General features: G+C 41.0%; 1 protein-coding gene across 6 annotated transcripts in view; it reads right to left on the bottom strand.

The window, feature by feature from the left end:
* EDARADD (EDAR associated death domain) overlaps nucleotides 1–22414 on the bottom strand; it is a 30559-nt gene extending 8145 nt beyond the window's left edge. For 2 of the 6 annotated variants that reach the window (XR_007375551.1, XM_048938381.1), the window contains exons 1-5: nucleotides 14096–14193; nucleotides 10237–10298; nucleotides 7267–7306; nucleotides 4361–4449; nucleotides 1542–1587 (exon numbers count right to left, since the gene is read on the bottom strand). Coding sequence is in view for 5 of the 6 variants with exons in the window: in XM_048938381.1 (XP_048794338.1) it covers nucleotides 1542–1587; nucleotides 4361–4449; nucleotides 7267–7306; nucleotides 10237–10298; nucleotides 14096–14126 (268 nt within the window). In the remaining variant the exon portion in view is untranslated. Of the gene's footprint in view, nucleotides 1–1541; nucleotides 1588–4360; nucleotides 4450–7266; nucleotides 7307–10236; nucleotides 10299–13874; nucleotides 13972–14095; nucleotides 14197–22327 lie in introns of those variants that run through there. The other 4 variants (XM_048938383.1, XM_048938382.1, XM_048938386.1 and 1 more) reach the window with 4 other exon arrangements.
* Nucleotides 22415–22448: the final 34 nt, after the last annotated feature.

The following is a 22448-nucleotide window of genomic DNA, read 5'->3' as shown; positions in this document are numbered from 1 at the left end:
CAGGGAGAATTTGGTACGTCCAAAGAGCAGCAGGTAATGAATGCAGCCTAGAAGCACTTCCTAAAAGTCCTGGCCTCCCTCATCATGCAGCCTGAAATGGCAAAGTAATTAGTCCTACTTGGGATGAAACCCTTTGAAAAAAGAATGCAGCAACAAGAAAACTGATATAAACAAACAGATTAAGAACAACAATGACAGTGTTTCAGTGTCAAATGACAATGGAAACAGCGACACTGATCTGTAAGTCCTGGATTGGTGCTGGTCTGAGAGACTTCAACAATATCTCTGGAAAAGAGCAAATCTGGCAGTCAGTGCCACCTAATCTAACAGGTAACAGCATCAGTTAATTTTATTTTTGCTCCATTTGCATTAACTGTAAAATTGTGCAAAATTTCCAGAAAGACCTTCAAAAGGTCACTTTTTATGCTGAATATTAGTGCTGATTAAAGCAACTAAGGTGAACGGAGCATCTGTAAACATTTTTTCTTTTTTTTTTCCCCCTAAGAGAAGAACAGGCTATTGTTATTTTTGTAATGCTGCTCGTAAGCCTTCTTTTTAAGCAGGCTAAAGACAGCTTCTGATGTTTTCAGCAAGTTCAGACGTGCAGCAAGAACACTGTTGGAGACAAATAACTTCATACAAATGCTCAGATTCCCTTTTAAAGGGAAAAATGTTCTGGCAACATCTTTGCTCCCAGGTTTTCCACAGCCCTCACAGCTGTTCTCTAAGAAATTTTTAATATCAGCAATTCTGCTCTTCTTGTGCATCTTAAGCACTCACTGAAGTGAGACAAAATTTACTGGACTCACTCATACTAGGATTTACTTACACAAACAAGGCAAAATGAATGTAACCCAATAAAAGTTCTGGCTGAGCTCAAAGGGCAGGAGAGCACCCTATCTGAATTTCATCTTACTTGCTTTGCAAGGATGCCAGAGTATGTTTTATCCTCCCACAGAAATAGGGAAGAAGGGGTAAAGAAAGCAAAGGGCACAATTAAAGGTAAACAAAACTGAACCAACCTGCTTCTTGTGCTGTACCAGATTATCAGAAGTGTTACAGAGAATCCTGCTTTCCAAGGATGTCTTGTATCAGAGCACATGACCTACCTACCAGCACAATCCTAACGTTATATGACAAGCTTTTTTTTCTTCTTGTTTTACAGAAAGTTAATTTTCAGTTGTTCACTGTTATATCAACGGGGCTGCATATCAGTCACCAACTCCCAGCCAAGCTGAAAACACTACGCAATAAACCCCCACCTCTGCTCTCTCAATAGCTGCTTTCAGATTTCCTTTGAAGGTGGCTGCACTAGGTGCATTTGGTCAGAGTAACTTACTCATTTTGCATGGTCTGTGTTATTGATTGCCTCCCCTTCTAGAACAAAGGGGTAGCTATAAAAGGCAGTGGTAATGAAATGAGTGCCATGAGCATTGATTACCCAGGTACTTCTAGGTTATGACACATAGCAGTTTTTAATAAAGTCCTTTCAAAGAAAATGTAGGAATAAAATATGTAGAACAGTAAAGCTGACATATTACCTGAAAGCGATTTGTCAGAATGGTTTTGAGTGTCTTTGTCTTCTGGCTACAAAGCAAAGAACAAACATAAATCAAAACACTGCACTTCAACACCAGAGTAACTATTTGGCTCATTTAAGTGTCAGGAGATTACATAGAAGAATCCATAGAAGAATCCCCAAGCTACTTGATAAAGTCAGATAGAGTACTTACCTAGTATGAGAAATTACTAACAATGTGTAGCCATTTTAGATAGCATTTTTTATGATTTTACCTCACAAAGCAACACTCACATTTTTATCTATTGAACAATGTCATCCTTTTTGATCATATACTATGGGGTTACACCTTTTGAATAATTTGCTCTTAATCCCTCTTTCTTCCTGTCTTGTTTTTCATTCTTGCTTAGTTTCCTACATTTGACTGATGATCAACTCAAAACCAATTACAGCCCTCACCATTTGAAAAATGATAGTCTGGGCATTTACCAGCAATTATGAAATGACCTCCCTGTATACAGTCATGAAAAGTTGCTAACATTGTACATAAAAAAAGTGGCTTTTTAAGTGATGTGGACAAAGCTGCCCAACAACTCTAGTTTCCTTAAGAAGATTTAAATGCTTTGTAATAAAAATCTGAGATCTTTACTTGGAACATAAAACAGGAAGGGAATGTTCCACTGGTCTACTGAAACTGGAGGAGCTTTCTTATAAACTCCTTGACATTCATAGAAAACTTTCCTACTTTTCTAGACAGCAGGTGGTCTTCAAGATTTCTGCCAGCTCACATCTAACCACTGTCCTGTTTGAAGCAAACACCACTCTACTTAAATACAGTGACAATATTTAGCAGCTTGAGACTGCACCACAGGTACCAACTTCAATTCTACAACTCACAAAGCAATGTATAAAAACTGAAAGGACAGCAGCTTGATCCTAGACTATAGGAAACTGCAGCTGCGCTTACTTTAACTATGCGGGCGTGGAACCAGATGAAATAGCTTTCTTCTACTGAGGATTTAAAGATGAAAGCAGGAGGGGATTTTCCCCTCAGATAACTGCAATAAAGCAATGTTGATTTTCATATTGCATCATTCTTCCTAACTATCACAGCAAGCTTCTTAGCATTTTGCAGGCTGTGCGTGCAAACACAAGTCAACTGTGTAACAATGAAGTGTAATAAGTACTCTATATTCCTACCTAATAAACCTTCAGTACTAAGAAATCCCCTAAAAATAGAGCACAGGAACTTTCAGTTCATCTGTTGGATACATATACACACACAGTCCAATTACAAAAAAAGTAAACTATCTCCAAGTCATTTGAATATCTGGTTAGGAAAGGACAAAAAAAAAATGGATCTGAAAATGATGATTATAATCACTGTCTCAATTTCCTCAAATTCCTCTAGAAGCAGAAAAGTACTGAGTCATGAGGAACAAATCCCCCAAAGAGTAATTTATTTGGAGAAGAGTTTATTTGGAGAGTTACCCATCACAGATCAGCCTCTGTTTGAAGAGGAATAAAGAAACAAACAAAACCAAAGGGGGGGAGGTGGATGGGGAAAAAAAAAGTGGATATTTTTCAAATAGTTTGCTATAGTTTGCTAAGTGCTATTCTGAGCTTCAATGAACTTTCCCAGACACTGTGAGCTCATGAGCATTCAAACTGTATGGTGGAAGCTAATACCTAAAGACCTAACAACCTTCAAGAGATGTCACTATACTCACATCTTACCAAAAAAAGATAACAGGAGCAGCTAGTACTGCAAGTAGTACAAAAATATACATGATGTTTACTTGTGTCATTCATTCCCCAAATTGGTATTTTTACTGATCAGTTATTACACACTTGTTAAATTGTATGCCCTCAGGATTATTGAAGATTGCATTCTTGTAATGTAATTGAAATAAGACAATGTATTGTCACTGCCCATAAAGTTAGGCATATTAGGCATGACTAATTTTTTTTGCCTACAACCAAAATCCCACCAACTTTTACACATTTAATCAAAGCTATAAACCTATGCACAGTCTGTAGATAAGCAGAAAGTTTTCCAGCTTGGTAGAACTATTAACAGCCTAGTATGATGAAATATATTTACGGTGACTGTATATGGGCAACAGAAGCTCTCTTCTTGATGATGGAAGTTAGACAGTTACCTCCATCCGTGAAATGCATACCAAACTCATGTTTGTTTGATGAAAGTCAGCTGGGACTCTGGCATAAGGAGCTCCTTTTAGCTCCTTTTTTTGCTGAACAATGCTCATTCATTTATCTCCTCCAAGTCTTCAACCCAAAGAGAATCAATTTGAAATTCAGCAAATAACAGTCATCTGAAAGATGCCTACACTACAGAGCACCATGGTAGGGATTGCTCAACATTGCCCACTGTTCAGCAGCTTAAGACTTCACAATCAGTGGAGAGTTTTCAGTACAAATCAAGCAATGTCCCAAGGTCAAAGCAGAACAACCAAGTGCCTCCCTAGGGCAAAACACAGGATTCTCCCTCCTTATTCTCTGTCCTGGCTCTACCTTCATCAGGGAAGAGGGAGAACACGCATGACAAAGCCTAAACTCTGTGTTGGCTCTCCTCAAGAGCATCTATACACTAATCAAAACCTAGTTACAAAACAAAGTAAACGTTAATTATTACATATCCTTTTGTTGCTTTTATCCACAAAAGCTCACTTCATTGAACACTGGAAAAGAGAGCTGATTTCTGGTCTTTTACTGAGTAATTCTGCACTTTCCACATACAGTCTGAAAATATATTTGTTAAGATATGTATTTAATTAACAGCAATAACTTAATTCACATTCAGTACAATTTTTTTCTTACCTGCTGGACTAGGCCAGAATCTGACGTAAGACTCCTGATGTTCACAGATGCAATTTCCAGTGTAACTTGATCTGTTTGGTATTCCTCATCTAAGACAAAGATTGTAAAACACTGGTCTTCCACACTCAGATACAGATACGTGTTAAGACTATCAATCATATATTACAGATGCCCAGCATGCAAAATTTAACTCCACATTCTGCTCAGTCACTGGGAAAGGCAGGATTAAAAAGCCCCAAACAATAAACTGGCAGTAGCTGCAACAGTCATGAATACATGTGTTAAGAAAAATAATGCCTGTGGACATCAAGTACTAGTGTATCGGTGTTTTAAAAACAAGCAGCACATTATTTTTGTGGCCAAAATTAAGTTCTTTCAGGAAGCTGACCAGGAGCAGTACCAAGAGAATATTAATCAAGCCAATACATCAAGGCAGGCTGAAGAAGGCTGTTACAAACCAATATAATCCTTTCTGCTTTGCTCTTCAGATCACATTTATAATAATCACCATTGAAGTATGTACTACACAAATGTTTACCTTCTGCTCCTTTGTGAATTAGGCTCATCCTACTTAACTCTACTACACAGCAATTTCCAGAAGCACTGAAATGTCTCAAAAACATCTTTATCATTTGCCTTGGGAGTCCATTGACAAGCACATCTGCCACTATGACCCAGATTTTGATCACTTTCAAGCTTCACTTCAGCCCTCAAAATATGGTATAAGGGATGCACAAGCTTTGTGAACCTCACATAAACAGACAAATTTCTCTGTACACACTTAGTAAGGTTCTCATCAAGAAACCATTTGCACAAATCCCATAGGTGAGGTGCTTACTAACCATTAACAAGAGCTTATAAAAGATTATATTCTAGACCTGTCATAGACACCTTAACACTCCACAGCTGAGGCATTATTTTTAGCATTTTGCTGTTTGTCAAGTGGTAAGATCTCACAAAAGAACAGCTATTATCTCTGGAGTGTCAGGTAACAGAAAGAAGAACGTACTTCCTTATCTCACTCAAGAATATGATCTGAATCAAAGAATTCAACCTTACACTTGAGGAGGGAAGAAAATGAAATCACAGTTTTCTTCTTTTTCATCTTTTATGTTGAAACTTAAAGCAAATAACATTCCCCTGCCAGCTGGGAAACCTTTAATAAGGATCATCTTCTCTCTTTTCAACTGCAGATCCAGAGATAAAAAGAAATCCCCCGAAAAGGTGACTGTAGGCATCAAAATCCAATTCATTTGTGTGAAAACATTATCTATCAAATTTGTTCAACATCTGAGCAGAAGCAGAATTATAGTCAAAATATGACACAAACATTAAGCCTAATTTTCCAAGATGAAAATCTGACACAACCCACCTTTAATTCATCATCAGTAGAGGGTGCTAAGACCTTTGGTAAGCTAGATCCCAAAATGGTTTGTAAATTAACTGACCAAAAAAGGAACAAACTACCACCTCAGGTCAGCGAAGCATATATTCAAACATTAAATCTGAAGCAAACCATTTTCTGTTACAGAATCAGGTCTGCACATCTGCAACACTTTTTAATTCACAGGCTTATATTTCTCAGCCTGTATTCTTAAAGAAATAGTTATGAGAATTCATTCTTATTGAGCAAACTGAAAAAAAAAAACACCACCTAAGGAGCCATCTGGTACTGATATCAAAACCTACAGCACTGAAAACATTTTGAAAAATAAAAAAAAAATACAACCTGAAATTCCAGAAACAAACAGAAGAGGTATTTTTATCACCTCCTACTCTAAAGAGGAAATGCTGTATTGATACTTAACCCTCTATACATTTGACAAGAAGAAGCAGAATATAAAATAAAAAAAATATACCAAGCCTATTTCATTCCCACAAAAAACACTGAGATTTCCACTTCCTTTCACAGCTTTCATTTTTAATTTAAATGTATTTAAAATATACAATACTGAATTTCAAACAAATTTGACGATATTGGAATTGTAGGAATTTATCTATTTAATTCCGAGGGGGACTAAATGTCATGGATGGAACTAAAAAGTGTAATATTTCTTGTGTCCAGAGAAGTTTGTTAGTAAACAGCTTTGAAGTAACAAACCACCTGACTGCAAATAAGCAGGAAGCAGTTTATGATTTCAAATTAGCCTTCACATTCTACTGCTCCACTGAACACTTGCTGACAAGATTCTCATTTTCTCTGGCTGGCTGATTTAAGCAGCCCAGCATAACATGCTAACTTCTCTTTAACCCTAATGCTGTATGTCCCACACTTCTCAGCCAGTGTCTCTAGAGTGCTCCTTCACCAAGACCTTGACAGAATAATTCCTGGAGAAAAGCCAGTGGTAAAACTGGGATGACAAAAACAAACAAACAAAAAAAAAAAAACACACACACCAAACAAGCAAACACCCACATGTAAAAGTAGCCATAATGGAGATGGTGACACTACCTAAGCCAAGCAACTGAATTCAGTGCAATACAGAACCTGCAAAGAAATGTGCTAGGTTTCTAAGCAGATGGTATTAGTACCAGCATGAAGAGTTCACTAGTGATAGGGCTGGGAATGTCAAAGGCAGGAGAACGAGGAGGTATTATCAAATTGTATTTTTGATAATCTGAAGGCAGCAATCTCTTCAAAGCCACCTTTTAAAGATCTCTATCCTTTGAACGCTGTTCTATTGACAGCACCATTGTATTTTTCTTCCAGGCTGAGAACCTATATCTTCTGATGAGAGCTGTGACTGAACTTTGGCAGAAAAACAAAAATTTGTGTGTATATGCACACATGTTCAACTGACCTAAAATACAGAAGGTGACACTACATTCAAAATATAAACATCTAGGAAAAAAAAAAAAAGGATCTGTGACACACAACCTAAAAGAGCAGAATTCATAGTACTTACCTTTAGGTACTCCAGTGTCTTGGACAGGATATTTTTCAGTCTGTCATAAAAAAAAAAGCAAGAGACACAGATGTTTGTTATCTTAAGTGTAATTCTGCTGGACAATGTAAGAACTGCATAATTATACTTAACCTCTAAAGTTACTACTAGGTGATCTGCCTACAATCAGATACAGTAATGCCTTTCTTAGGCAGAAACACTACTAACTACACTGATCTTAGCACATGGTAAAGTAATAGGGATTCCTGATTCACTACAGTATTAATCAATACAGATATTACAGAGATGAGAAAAGAAGTTTTCATTTAAGTGGAATGATACCAATGCAGAAAACAATGCATCATCATAGAATCACAGATTCACTAAGGTTGGAAAAGATCTATAAGATCATTCAGTCCAACCATCCACTCATTACCAATAGTGATCACTAAACCAAATTCCTCAGCACAACATCCAAACTCTCCTTGAACACCTCCAGGGTCAGCGACTCCACCTCCTTCCCAGGCAGCCCATTCCACTCTTTGGAAAAAGTAGTGTTTCTTGGTGTCCAGTCTGAACCTTCACTGACGCAACTTGAGGCCATTCCCTCTGGTCCTATCACCAGTCACATGAGAGAAGAGGCCAACCTCCAGCTCACTACAACCTCCGTTCAGGTAGTTATAGAGAGCAATAAGGTTTCCCCTACCCCTCCTCTTCTCTAGACTGAACAATCCCAGTTCCCTCAACCACTCGTCATAAAGCCTGTGCTCCAGATCTCTCACCAGTTTCATTGCCTTTCTCTGGGCACACTCCAGGGCCTCAGTGCCTTTCCTGCACTGAGGGGCCCAAAACAGAACACAGTACTCAAGGTGCAGCCTTACCAGATCTGAATACAGGGGGACAATTACTTCCCTGTTCCTGCTACTAGCACCATTTCTGATACAAGCCAGGATGCCATTGGCCTTCTTGGCCACACTGCTGGCTCACATTCAGAAGAGCATCAACTGACACCCCCAACACAGTCTTCCAGTCACTGCCCCAAGCCTGTAGCATCACCTGGAGTTGCTGTGGCCAAAGTGCAAGACTCAGCACTTGGTCTTGTTGAACCTCGTCCCATCAGGAGATTTCAACACCTCTTTCAATGGACACCAACAGCAAACTATTATTACTGAGCTTAATGAGACAGCTACTCATTTCCAGGCATCTGTTATAACCTGCTAGTAGACCTAACATCCACCTCCTTCACTATGACCCCTGCCTTTATGCAACAGGGAGTGAACTGCCTGTAGTAAAGCTTCAAAATGGGAAGAAAACACCAAGGAAAAACAATGGCCTGCTAAATTACTACCCATAAAACAATTCAGAGCATTTTAATCTGCTAGACTAGAAAAGTGTTCTCTGGGCTACACAGCACCGCTATTTTTCCCCAGAGGAAGCAATCCATTGCAACATTAAAAAGAACTCTTAGAAAACTGCACCAAATTACATATTCCTGGGACAGTCTTTGTCTCAGCATAATATTGGCACGTTTAGTACATCAGAACTTTGTAATAAATTGCGTTACTCAGTGGGGATGCACCACAGAGCACTTGTCAGATCTCTCCTAGGTTTTACCACGTCTGCTGCAAGGCACTGGTATCATTACTGATCATGCCTTTCTATCTCCTTAACTCATCAGACGAAATAGGTACAGGAAAGAGTAATAAGTCAATACAATTTATATTTTAAGCCTTAATTGGATTTTCCTACCCTTTCAACCCATACAGACAAAAGAATGTCAGCAAAAATCTTTTTTCTAAAAATGAAAAAAAGTGCTGTTACCAGCTCTCTGTGACTACTAGCTAACCACTGGGCTGCTCGCTGGTGCTGCCCAATTCAGCATAGAACTAAAGAATGGTTTGGATTGGAAGGGACTTTAAGATCATCTAGTTCCAACCCACTGTCGCAGGCAGGGACATCCCCCACAAGATCAGGTTGCCCAAATTCCCAGCTTGTCCTTGAACACCTCTGAGGCAGGAGGGGGAACATTCACAACCTTGTTGGTCAACCTGTTCCAGTGTCTCACCACCCTCACAGTAGAGAATTTCTTCCTAATATCTAGCCTAAACCTACTCTCTTCCAGTTTAAGGCCATTTCCTATCATCCTGTACCATATGCCCTTATAAAAAGGCCCTCCCCAGCTTTCCTGTAGGCTCCCTTCAGGTACTAGAAAGCTGCTATAAGGTCCTCCCAGAGCCTTCTCTTCTCCAGGTTGAAAAGCCCCAAGCTCTTTCAGCCTGTCCTTGTAGGAGAGGTGCTCCAGCCCACTGGACCCACTCCAACAGCTCCATGTCCTTCCTTCTTGCGTTGGGGGCCCCAGAACTGGACACAGTACTCTGGGTGGGGGCTCACAAGAACAGAGTAGAGGGGCAGAATCGCCTCCCTTGACCTGCTTATCACTCTTAATGCAATGCAGGATATAGCTGGCCTTCTGGACTGCAAGTGCTCACTTGCAGCTCATGTTGAGTCTTTAATCAATCCACATCCCCAAATCCTTCTCCTCAGGGCTGCTCTCAAGCCACTCTCCACCCAACTTGTATCTGTGCTTGGGATTGCCCCAACCCAGATGGCAAGACCTTGCAGTTGGTCTTATTGAACTTCCTGAGGTTGGCATGGGCCCACCTCTTACATCTGTCCAGGTTTCTCTGGATAGCATCTGTTCCTTCCACCGTGTCAACTGCACCATTCAGATTGGTGTCATCCACAAACTCACTGAGGGTGCTCTCAATCCCACTGCCCACGTTCCTTACAACAATGATAAATAGCACAAGTGCCAGCACCAATCCTTGATTTATAATAGCTTATGAATCTATTACTATTTTTATTTTAATTATACAGGGTTACCCTAAATATACACACTATTTGAGTTTCTTAAATATTTTAATCACATCTGCATAACATAACTGTAGAGAGGTCTAATGATTTTAAATTTGTTAGAACAGAAATACATACCATTGTCAAGGAAAGAGTGCTGGGATCTGTATCCTCTACTGGCTCTTTTGTTGCATGATCTGCTGGAAATAAGATGACTTTATTACTGCACAATCCTCAAAATTCTCCTGTCTGAAAATTCATGAATTGCTTATTTATGTGATCAAGGCAAAGCACAGCTAGACAGCCATTATATGCACTGTGTCAAATTTATACAACAACACGACAAACTAGAAAACGTCAGAAACACTAGCACAGATGAAACAAATGCAACTCAAAGCTAACAAAAGATAGAGTTAAATGAAAACTACATTAATTTTAGAAAAAATAAATAAATCATTCACAAAGCAATTCAGTAGTGAAGAGGAGAACCCAGAAAATCTGCTACAAGCTAAGTTCTGTTCTCCAAGTAGCCATACTCAGCTGTTACCCTTAAAGCCATAATTCAAGCAGAAAACAAGCCCACCGCAACAAAATATACTGTAATGTACATCAAATACACATGGTAGATTATAGTACAAAGCCTAATAATTAATGCTTACCTCAAATGTTTTATATTTGTATACTATTGAATAATGAACTTCAATTATATTAACATCAACAGGATACAAACATAAATCCTCAAAGCATTTGCAAGTGAATCATGAAAAGTCAATCCCCTGCATCCACAGTGAAATTTACAAACAACTGCCAAGTACTGATCAAGAGCGCTCAAGCCAAGATGCACAATACCATGCCTTCACTTCAACATCTTCATCACATTTCCTCACAGAAGAGCTCTTCAGCTGGTAACTATAATGTTTTTGAAAACTATGAAAAGCATTTTAAATTATCTAATAGGATCTTCATTCCTGTCACTCTCAACCTGAAAGTCTCTACACTCATTACAAGAGCACATCAGAAAGTTTTCAGCCTCAAGCAGCTACAAAAACAACCTAAGACAAGAGAAGACAGTACAACAGACAGGCCCAAAAATAAAAAGGTGGCAGCAGAGAGGCAGACAAGGCACCAGGATAGAGCCATTCTCCCTTCAGCCTCTTGGATGCAGCCTCACAAGCTGGGTTTCCAGGTGCAGGCCCAGCCCCCCTCTGCACATTTCAGAGCTCTGTGCTCGCAGGAAGGCTACATGTTCCCTGAGCAAGGGACTCACAGCCACAGGGGTCAGCCCTCCACGGCTGGAGCACATCCTCTGCACACAGGACACATTGAACATCTGTAAAGGCCTTTCTGTGAGGGATGAAATCCCTGCTCCAGAACCATGGGATCAGCAAACGCTGTGGCAAAGCCTGCCCTGACAGCAAGGGATAACACAAACTGCCTGACTTGAATGCAGAAGGGGCACAAGTCACACTGGGACAGCAGAAATGACAATAAGCTGGAGCAAGGTGCTGCAGGAAAGTAGGGCCCAAAGCGGAAGAGTTAGGTAGGATCTGTGGTAGCAGGGAACTGTGGAGGAAGCAGGAGCAGAGAGGGAAGATTGAGGAACCCAATCTGCAAAGGAAAGCTGACAAATCAGGAAGTGCAGGAGCCAAGGGAAGCCAAGAACTTCCCTAGTCTCACTGTTTCCTCTACTGCTAGCAAAGACTCCTTCCTGGAAAGCAGTGGCAAAGCATGCTTGTTCTAATCAGTTTACTCTGGAGGCCTTACAGCTCCGCCTATGAATCTTTGGCTGCAATTAACAACAACAAAAAAACACAACCTTGCTTTCAGCCTTGTAATTTAACGGGACTCTTAAGGTAGATGGAAGTAGTCCTCCCCCTCCCACAGTAAGTTCCGTACCCTGGTGAACCTTTGTGGCTCCTGTAGTTTCTCTCCTACCTGCCCTTACAAACTCTAAAAGACAGCAAAGTCCATTACAACACTGGTATTTCTTTCATTTCCACAATCCAGAGTGAAGCACTGAAAAATGGGAGCAGCTCTGAGAATATGGAGATTTGGAATGAGGACTTGGCAGACTCCAGGGTTACCCTACAAGGGGCACCAGAGCAGTACTCCTCATTGACTGCTGCCTTCTAGATCTCACAAACACAGTAACTGAAAATCAGTGGCTTTGCATCCTCCTTGATTAATATACATCCTGAAAAAAAAAAAAAATACTACTTAAAAACCATATTGTGTTTCCTATACTTACATCCATTTCCTCTTGTTTTCAAGTTCTTCATTTCCCTGGTTGTTTTTTTTTTAGACTGCTGAGTACTACCAAGTTCCAGCATTCTCTACAGGTGGCATGTATGCATGTGAATATTTGTACTCAAGAATAAATACTCCATGTACTGCCTGCAGTGAGTAACCACAGTTCTGTTGATCACTGATAGGATAACCATAGAATCGTTTGAGTTGGAAAAGGTCATCTAGATAATGAGAACCACAGACTTAAAATTCAATTGTGAATAAAGCAATTAAAATGCTGTGTCCCCCTCTGTCTTTCCCCACTGTATTTCCCAGCAGGCTGCAGCTCAATTCACAGAGTTGGATACAGGTGCATGAAACAGCATGGAGGAAAGTTCTCTATTTATCTCAAATGTGAAACACCCTCAGTTTTGCATGTTGAAAAGCTGACAGGAAATAGATCTATCACCTGACTGACTACCCAAATGCAGACCGTGTAAATACACTTACCTCAGCAGAGAGCTTGCTAACAACATTTTCTAGGATTTGTCAACAAATCCCTATTACTGACAGCATACAGCCACTGGCCCACATTTGCTTCCACACCATTCTCTGAAATTGCCCCAGGTGGCTGTTCCCAAAGATCCTTTCTGCTCCCAGCACCTCCAGATCAGCCACTCAATACTCTTCACAGCTTCTCTGCCTGAGCCTGTCCAGCATAACCAGTTTCCAACAGCAGCAGCCAACTTATGCCCATCAGCACAGCTTCTCCCTACTCAATACCGCTGCTGACTAATGGGGATATGGCACAGGCACTTACCAGTGTTAACAGTACCTCAGTTTACACAAACTTACATGTGCATGTTTGCACACACTTTCCAATTTCCCAGCCTGTAACTGCCCTTCATCCTTGTGTGGCAAGGAAGCCTGAAGGGTGGGTTTGGGAGGCCTCACAGTTTTGACCTTTCAGAAGGAGGAGGTTCACAAACCACAGTGTATGTCAGGCCTACCTTCAGCATGTCAATCAGCCACATGCCTATACAGCTTCTCCCATGCACACATTAACAGTACAGCCCAAAGTGATTCCCCTTACACTAGCTTTGATCAGAGAGACGAACCCTTCAATTAAACACAACACTTTTGGCATGGAGCACACGAACTTCAGATTTGAATAAAAGAGGTACAGAAAATTACATTAGAATACCCAGGTCCCTGAAAAACCTAACACTGGGTCAATCAGCACTTGTACACAGTTGTTTACTGTTAATTACTCATAACTCTGATGCTGCATGAGCAGACAGGTAAGGAACAGCAGTCAGGCAGGCACACTTCAGAGAAGGCATTCAGAAGTCGTAAGTGCCACAAGTAGGACAGGTTGAAAAGCACTGGCTTACAGACCACCCGCAGCCTGGGATTAGTATTTTTAAAGTAGCTAAAAGGAAAAAAAAAAAAAAAAAACTTTAAGATGCTAACTAATACACTAAACACTGGAGTAGGCTTGACAAGACAAGTTGCTCTAAATCACATCACAACATATGATAAATTATTACCGTGTGCGTGACGGGGGGAGGGAAGCTGAGGAGGCAGTCACTAGCACCACTCTTTTAGGGAAAATAATAAAGAAGCCGTGGCCGCGCTCCCCAGATCCACGATTCCCCCGGACCCAGCAGGGCTCCACGTACCGCCCGCGAGCAGCGTCCGTCGCTCACCCGGAGGAGCTGAGAGCCGCCGCCGCCGCCCCTCCCTCCCGGCTCCCCGCTGCAGTTCTCACCTGGGGGCAGCGGGCCCTGCGGAGCGGCCATCGGGTCGCAGCACGAGGAACGCGCGTCGACCGCAGACGTGCCCGGAACCGCCGCGCGCCACCGCCCCGCCGCGCGCCGCCCCCTTCCTGCCGCGGCCCGGCACGGCAGGTAGCGCCGGGCGGGGCGGGGCCTCCCGGGGCGTAACGGCCCTTCTGCGGGCGGGTCGCGCTTCGCTGTGTGAAAACTCTTGTTTCGTTAACAGAACGAAAAAGATAAAGACGGCGCGTATTGTGACCCATCAAGCAGTGTGACCGTCTGCACGTAACCGATAGGAAATCGGTTGTTCTCTCCTGAGCTCATACTCACACAGCCAGCTAACTACCTGCAGACAAAGGTGGTTTCCATTAGGGTTTCACCTATATCTCTGCACATGGCAAGAACAGAGTTTATAAACAGAAGTACTGCACAGCAACAGTCGTACACTGCACTGGTTTTGACAGATAAATCAAGTTCATTCTCTTACACTACAGGCATTTCCAGCATAACAGAATCACAGAATATCCCGAGTTGGAAGAGACCTCTATGGATCATCGAGCCCAACTCTGGGCTCCACACGGCACCGCCCCGAATCCAAACCCTCTGTCTGAGAGCGATGTCCAAACGTTCCCTGAGCTCCAGCACTCGGGGCCATGCCCACCGCCCTGTGGTGCAGCACCTGTCCCCAACCCCACAGCCCCCCCCGGTGGAGCTCCATGCCGTTCCCTCGGGCCCTGCCGCTGTCACACAGAGCAGAGCTCAGCGCTGCCCCTCCGCTCCCTGCGAGGAGCTGCAGCCGCCATCGGGCCTCCTCCCAGCTCCTCTGCTATGAGCACACCCAGGGGCCACAGCTGCTCCTCACACCTCTTGCCCTTCAGAGCCTTCACCACCTGCAGAGCCCTAATGACACAAACATCATGATTATATCAAATCCTTTTATATAATTGCTTTAGGCCAGCACTGCCATCTCTGCCACATTCTTTCACTTACAGTTTCACTACGCTTAAAGTAATTGCAGATTTCTCAAATGAGGCCCATGCATGAAATTGATTTCTAAATAAGAAATATCAAATGTTACTTATTGTACAATACAAAAAAAACCAATGCAACAATGTTGTTAGCTTGCCACCAGCAGGCCACACATTTATGTTAGCTACCTTTATCTTTTGTCAGGGAGGTTGTGACTTCACAGACAAATTCTCCTCCACTGGACTGGGAGAGCCTCAGATCAGTCAGCCTACTAACACTGGAGAACCAGAAGAGGACTGGTCCATAAAGCATTAACAACCGAGTGCTTTTGCACAGTTTATTTCCATCTAATGCATTATACAAATCTAAAAAAAAAAAAATTGTGGTGAGGATTAAGCTCCTCTTACATGCAGAATTTAGATTAAATACAACAGCTCATGCTGCTATCTGGCTTTTTGCTATCATCTAAAATTTTTCAATATCTAGAATTTTAGTGGTTTGCCATGATTACTGTAGTGAATTCATGAGTCCTCAGAATTGAGGAAGGCTTTGCAAGGATAGCTTTTACAGCTTTTTAATCATCCTACTAATGACAACAGTGGCACAGCGTTCAGAAGATTAAGCAGCATTGCCCTTGTTTCACCTAATACAAGCAGAGGCTTTGCCACTGAGCTTTACACACACAGATCTTTCACTCTCTCTGTATATTAATCTCCAAGGCAAAGCTAACAGATCACTAATATTTCTGCTATTCATGACAGGTAAAAGCAATGGAAAAGCATGGCTTTGTTTGCTTGGGGTTTTTTTGTTTGTTTTGGTATAGCATTTGAGTCTAGCTCCTCACTATATGGACTGACTGCTTCCATGTTAGTACCAAAACTCATTTCCAAAGAAGGGAGGAATTTCTTAATATGAAAGAGCGACCCTGAGCCTAATTAGAAACAAAACTGCTGATTCCATGTTTCCCTCAAGGATTTCCTTGAGGAGGCAATGGTTTTGGTGATAGATAATCAGGCAGAGACTTAGAGCGAAGAGAAAATGTGTTCCCACCAACACAGATCTGCACCAATACTGCCATAACAATTGGAGCCTCTCCTGCAAGTGTAAGCAACAACAAAGCCACAACAGAGAAGAATTTTCTGGGCTTTCACCTTACTAAATGTATGCCTTATCTGCCCTGAAGACCTGTATACATTCATCACCTCTGTGTGCTGTTTGAAGACTAAGACTCTTAAAGCCAAAAGTAGACAAGGTCAGTAACAAGAATATCATATAAATGTATATATGCTAGAACAAAATGTATCCATCCTTCAAAATATCCAAGGGAATATTAGATAGGCAGCTGTAAAACACAAACATTAATGGTGTTCAGAGCTAAGCCACCATTGGTATGGCATTTACAACCTGAGATCTTCCTGTATCAGTATTCAGAAATGATTTTAGTAAATAACAACATAAGAATTTAATATAACAACACTTGTACCAACAGCCAAACTGGTTAATGCTGTTAAAAATCATGTGTTTTTAAGTGCATCTGTAAACCATATTAGCTTTTCAATTTGAAACAATTTCTTTATTAACAAATTTGTAAAGTGCTCTTCAAAATAATGGAATTTTATAATGGAGGTCAATAGTCTAGACAGCAGTACTGCCTCAAAACTTGGGTAGCCATCATAATTTAACTTTTTTTCCTAGTACTTAAAGAAGACACTGTAATTATATGTAAATATCTCTAATGCACTGTCAACAGTACAGATTAATTAGATTGTTACATGCCTGTTCTTGCATCATACTTAACAAAATGAGATATTGTTACTTAACTAAATGACCAGTCAAGACAGACAGAAAGTATTTTGGCAAAAAAAATACAGTTGTATCATAAAAATAAATAAACAGAATAACTTTAAGCCCTGGCATACTCTAAATCAGTGGATTAGCTCTCTAACTAAACTTCTGAACTTAAGTACAACCTATAGCTTACCTTGCTGCAACTCTGTAAACTGCTAAACTCAGTGTAACTAACAATAACATAAAGAAGCTTTCTAAGTTCATACTCAAATAGAATGAATATTCTCAAACTGCGTTTTTACAAACCAAAGCTACATTTGCTTCTTCTCCATTCCTCAGTGCTATCAAAAACAAAAAAAAACAACAACACCAAGTAACCAACAACAACAAAAAAAAAACAACCAAAAATCCCACCCTTGATTAGACTTATCCCAAACATGTTCAAATCCGGTAATAAATAGCAAGTTATTTTTGTGTTTGAAATAATAAACCTGCAGTCACAAAGGTGGTTTTTTTTTTGTGTCTCTTCTGAGCACAAGGCTGCAGATGAAGCCTTTTCCAACCCATAGAGAATATATTCCTGTCCAGTGAAGCACTGCTAATAATGATGGTTGCTATAGACTTGTCTGTAACATGTGGAAACTGTTTATCCTTCATTTGTTTGCTTTGTGCATTTCAGGCATCTTTCAGTAAATTCTTATTCAACAGATTATTTCTGTTTCAACATAAACTCTTCATTCCTAACTTACTTCAGTAGTCAGGAAATATACCTGGTGTTTTCTTTCCCAGGTATCCTTCTGTAGATCACAGCTGTCAGAAGCTTCAATATGTTGCTAGACCAGTTCCTTAAAACTCTGCGACTGTTTAGGAGTAGGAATCATTAACCAGTAGCTAAAAAGCTAAAATTACTTTCTCTGCCAATTATTACATTGGTTTGTTCTTCTACAGTTGCACAAAAATGCTGTGATTTAAACATTTGCAACAACACTATATAAAGAAAATGACACATACCCAGGCCATCTTATGTGAAGTCTGTGGCTAACCTGTTTGCCTTTAGTCTGACATGATATGGGAGTGTTTTCACCACTCCAGGGGTTGTGCAGTGTCCAAGTCAAACACAAGCCACACAAACAGTGAAACTTCATTTTCTCTACATCAGCATATTGACCCTGACCACTATATGGCTGGTCTTAGGCTGTAACTTATCCCTGTGAAGGGCATTAGCAGGTTCTCCCTGCCTGGCTGCTTGTTTTCATGAAACATAATAATTTGAGACCTCCACCTCACCGTCAGATTTACTGGCCAATAAGCACACGCACACAGAGGGCAGGTGCATAAATCCTGGAGTTTGGTTATGGGTTTTTTGAAACCAGATTACCTATGTCTGTGCTCACCTGCAATATTCAGAAGATTGGCAGTCACTACACTCATTTCTTTGTTATGTTCCTTCTCCAAAATAGGACAGGTGCTACAAGGATAAGTGAGACATCAAAGAGTTCTTCTGTATTCTTGACTGAAGTGCTGCAGTCATACCCTACACAGGTAGTCTAAAACAATCAGTACAAGTGTACAGCTAAGATATGTAGTTAGTTTTTCCATCACCTACAAAAATTTTTTTTTCCAAATTGTTCTCTTTGTACTTCGCAATTCTTTATTTTTACTGAACTCTATTTTCATTTTTTAATATACTAATTGCAAAGACACTGCTGTATGCAAAATTTCACGTATTAAATTTCCCTTTTCATTACTGTATTAAATTTGACCTACTGCTTATTTCATTTAGTCCATAGCCTTCACATTACTCTCGTTTAGCTTGATAACTTTGGGTATTTTTCAAAGTAATTCATAGCAGGCTTCAACAGTTGAGAGCAGGATAGCAGGCAAGTATGACTTACAAGGAAATATAAAAAACTTGCTGCAAGTCTAATGATACAGTTTGGAGAAAAAAACACACACAAAACCCAGGGCTTGGAATGTACCAGTTCTTTAGATACAGTGGGCCTAACAGGCCAGAGAACTCACGTGTCCCACATTGCCTGTTTTTTCTACATATATCAGGTGGTTCACCAAAGGTTGTTATCTTTCTACATCTTCATATATTCACAATTAAGCTACTACAAGATACTCCATTGCCCAACAGGCTGTGCTCTCACATTTACTGTTTGCCAGGCATGAAGAAGAACTTGTGACATACTGATTCCTCATTTACTCTGCTAATTTTAGAAATCAGTCACTCAAGTGTTAATACAGAAAAATAAATAAGGCAAAATTTCAAGGGCAAAAAGTTTCCAGAAATCCACATCTCAGGTTACTGAAATCTAGCTCACGAACTCGGCAAAGCAGCTATGATTTACTCTGCTTCTCATAACACAAGATATGAATCTGCCCCATTTTGCCTGTTCACTCAATTCAATTGATTCTGTAATCATTTCTAAGACACATTTTTATATAAGAGATCACCACACATGAATTTTTTGTACAACTACAGCACATGATCTCAGCTGAAACAAATAAGAGCTAACCAAAAGACAACAATTGAACCAGCAATAGAAAAGTGGCAGGACTTTATCAATTTCAGTTCCTTCTGTGACCTTCCCATGAACTAAAAGCAAGTTTGGCCAGAGAGCCTGCATAACTGCACAGCTGCTGTATCCACACGTAGCAACTGTGCAGATCAATACAACAGAAAAGGTATCGTGCAACAAAGGTGCAGTGACAAATGGAGAAGCACAACAGAGGTACTATAAAAAAAGGGAAGAAGATTACTCACCCTTATCAGTAGATTCCAGGTTCACAGGAAAAAGCTTCACCAAAGAAAAATCTCCAGAAAGAGATCCTTCCCAGTTGCAGTCAGCCCTTAAATGAGGTCTAAGAGAGGTGCAGCCAGGCTCCACCCCTCTGGTCACACAGCTGAATTGCCTTCACCTGTGCTCCCAGGGCTGACCGGGTTCTTTCCCCAGGTGCTCAATCAGTGGTTCAGGCCGTGACTCAGCAGTTCCCTAGACCACTATAAGGCCATCTGCTGCTCCCTATGCATCCTAATCTCTCTTTACTCTAGGCAATAACTACATCACGATGAGAAAGCGGTGATTCTGACATGCATTGTTTAACTCTTTATCACAGTATGCAAAGAAAACCGTCAACGTTTTTAACAGCAACGTGTGTTGTGAAATTGTGGAAGATACTTGTTTGTATGCTAAGCGATGCTTTTTAAAGCAGTTGAAAAATAATACCTGCCAGATTCTTTTCATGAACCCAGCATGCAGTAACCATCTGGATAGAAAACTTGCTTAATGCTCTACCCAGCAAAGACTTGTTCTCGGTCCCTGCAAAAACATTATAACCTCACAGCAAATTTCTTTAAAAGAAACACAATTAGTAAACACTCCTTGTTTTGTAACATTCTGGTAGGTTTTCTTTGGGATCATAGTTCTGTTTCTCTTACAGCTATTTTCTGAAAATAATTACTCAAAAAAATTCTATGTTGGGATTTTTTTTTTCACATTTAATTTCTCTACCAAAGTAACATTCAAATGTTGAAATCAACACTAAAAAAGAAAATGAAATAAGATTGGATATGCTCTAGAGTGTAGAAAACCGTATCAAGCATAATTCAGCTCTAGTAAATACTTATGAATATAAATAATTTTTTTGCCTCTTAGAATTATTATTTATAAACATCTACAGACAATGCCTTATGCTGCTATTACTAGAATCATAGCCAAACTGTTACTTTCACTAGAAGCAAGATTAGACTGCTGGAGCTGAAGAAATAAGCACTTTCTGTAACTCATGTAAATATTTAAAGTAACAACTGAATGAACACTATGAAAATAGAGATAGTTTACATCTAATCTGTATAGTCCTATACGAAGTGTATGCATGTCAGAGTGCTGACAATTGGTATTTCTAAGGTGTTTTGTTTGTTTTTAATTATTATTAAAACGTGCTCCAAAATTAAACCTACAAAATGAAAACAAATACAGTGAATTCATCCAGATTTGCCAAACAGAAATAATGCCTTACTGCCTATGCAGTAGCAACAGTGTGAGCCAGCCACAGCAAGGTAAACATTACCATTAGCTCTTCTGCCTTTTATTCTCAAATACCTAGCAAACATATTGGTCCACTGTTGCTGGAAGTAGGCATAAATTCTAATTCAATCCTTCCCAAATGATATGCCTACGGCCCTTACTACAGAGAGAAAAGGAAAGTGCAGACATCTTCTTTCAGAGAGCAAACTATACAACTTCTGCCTCCTACTACAACCTATAAAACTACTGCCCTCAGGCCCTGGAACAGGCTGAGCAGGGCAGTAGGCATGGCCCCAGTCAGCTAGAGTTCAATTAACATTTGGACATTGTCTTCAGACATAGAGTTTGATTCTGGGTGGTGCTGCGTGGAGCCAGGAGTTAGGCTCAATGACCTTCATGGACCCCTTCCACCACAGGATTATCACAGGATCACAGAATGGCCTGGGTTGAAAAGGACCACAGTGGTCATCTAGTTTCAACCCCACTGTTACGTGCAGGGTCGCCAACCACTAAAACATATTCTATGATTCTATTCATTTCAGGGTCTCCGCGATTCGTAGCTATCCTTCCTTCAAGTCATTTTCAAAAATGCAAAAATATGTGGCATATTGGCAAGTAAGGACACGGCCATGGCCAGTTTAAAAAAACTTTTAAGCTCACAGAAACAGTTCCCTGATCTTAATGCTCATCTCCATAGTCCAGAAAACGAGCGTTCTCCTTTAACAGAGAGAATATGAAAACAATCTGGGCATGGATGGAAAGCAGAATCCAAATTCCAGCAACCCTGCACATGAAATCAGTGCAACACTCACAGTTTCCCACTAAAATACCAACTTTTGCAAAAGTCTGGAAGTGAATTACAGCCATGGACTTAACTGCTAGGAACACAACACTGTTTCTAAGGTTTTTTTTAAGCATTTCGAAAGGAGCCGAAAAGCAGCAGCGGCAATGTGTCTCAGACTAGTCCTACTGATTGACAAAGCAAAGCTTTAGAAATGCAATTCATGTAAAACTTTCAGCCTCTGGGCTGCCAACAGATCTGCCCTGAAGGACCAGTAAAACTTCAACAAACAGTAAAATGGAATTAGATATTGCTATGCGGATATAGCAGTAATTGGACCGGGGGTGGCCCTACACTCTCTCCTTCCTCTGAGGGTACGTGCCTCGACCCCTGGATCAGCAGGAGCGCTGGGGCAGCCGTGAGGTGAGTCAGCTCGGCTGGCTGCTGCGTAGAGCGCTACCCAGGAAAATAAACGAGGTGGCTCAGGTAGCTTAGGCACCGTGCAGCTTTGGGCTGCCAGCCCAGGCGCGTGGAGGGGGAAACCCGGAAACTAAGGGAGAACGGGATAAGAGACCGAAAGACAAAAACCGCTTAGACCTTCCCCTCACCGCCGCCTCCCGCCTAGCGCAAGCGCACAGCAGCCCTTCGCTCACCGCTTGTTTTGGAAGCCCGCGTGGTCCTCTCCTATTGGGCGCCGTCCCAAGTCTTCGCCCAGCCCAGCCGCCGAGGGGCGGGATAGACTACAGCCCCCGGCATGCCGCGCGGCGGGCTGCG

Source organism: Lagopus muta, chromosome 2, assembly GCF_023343835.1.
Source record: "Lagopus muta isolate bLagMut1 chromosome 2, bLagMut1 primary, whole genome shotgun sequence".
NCBI lineage: Eukaryota > Metazoa > Chordata > Aves > Galliformes > Phasianidae > Lagopus > Lagopus muta.
Note: the sequence above shows the minus strand (reverse complement) of the source record. Positions and strands in the feature narration are given on the sequence as shown.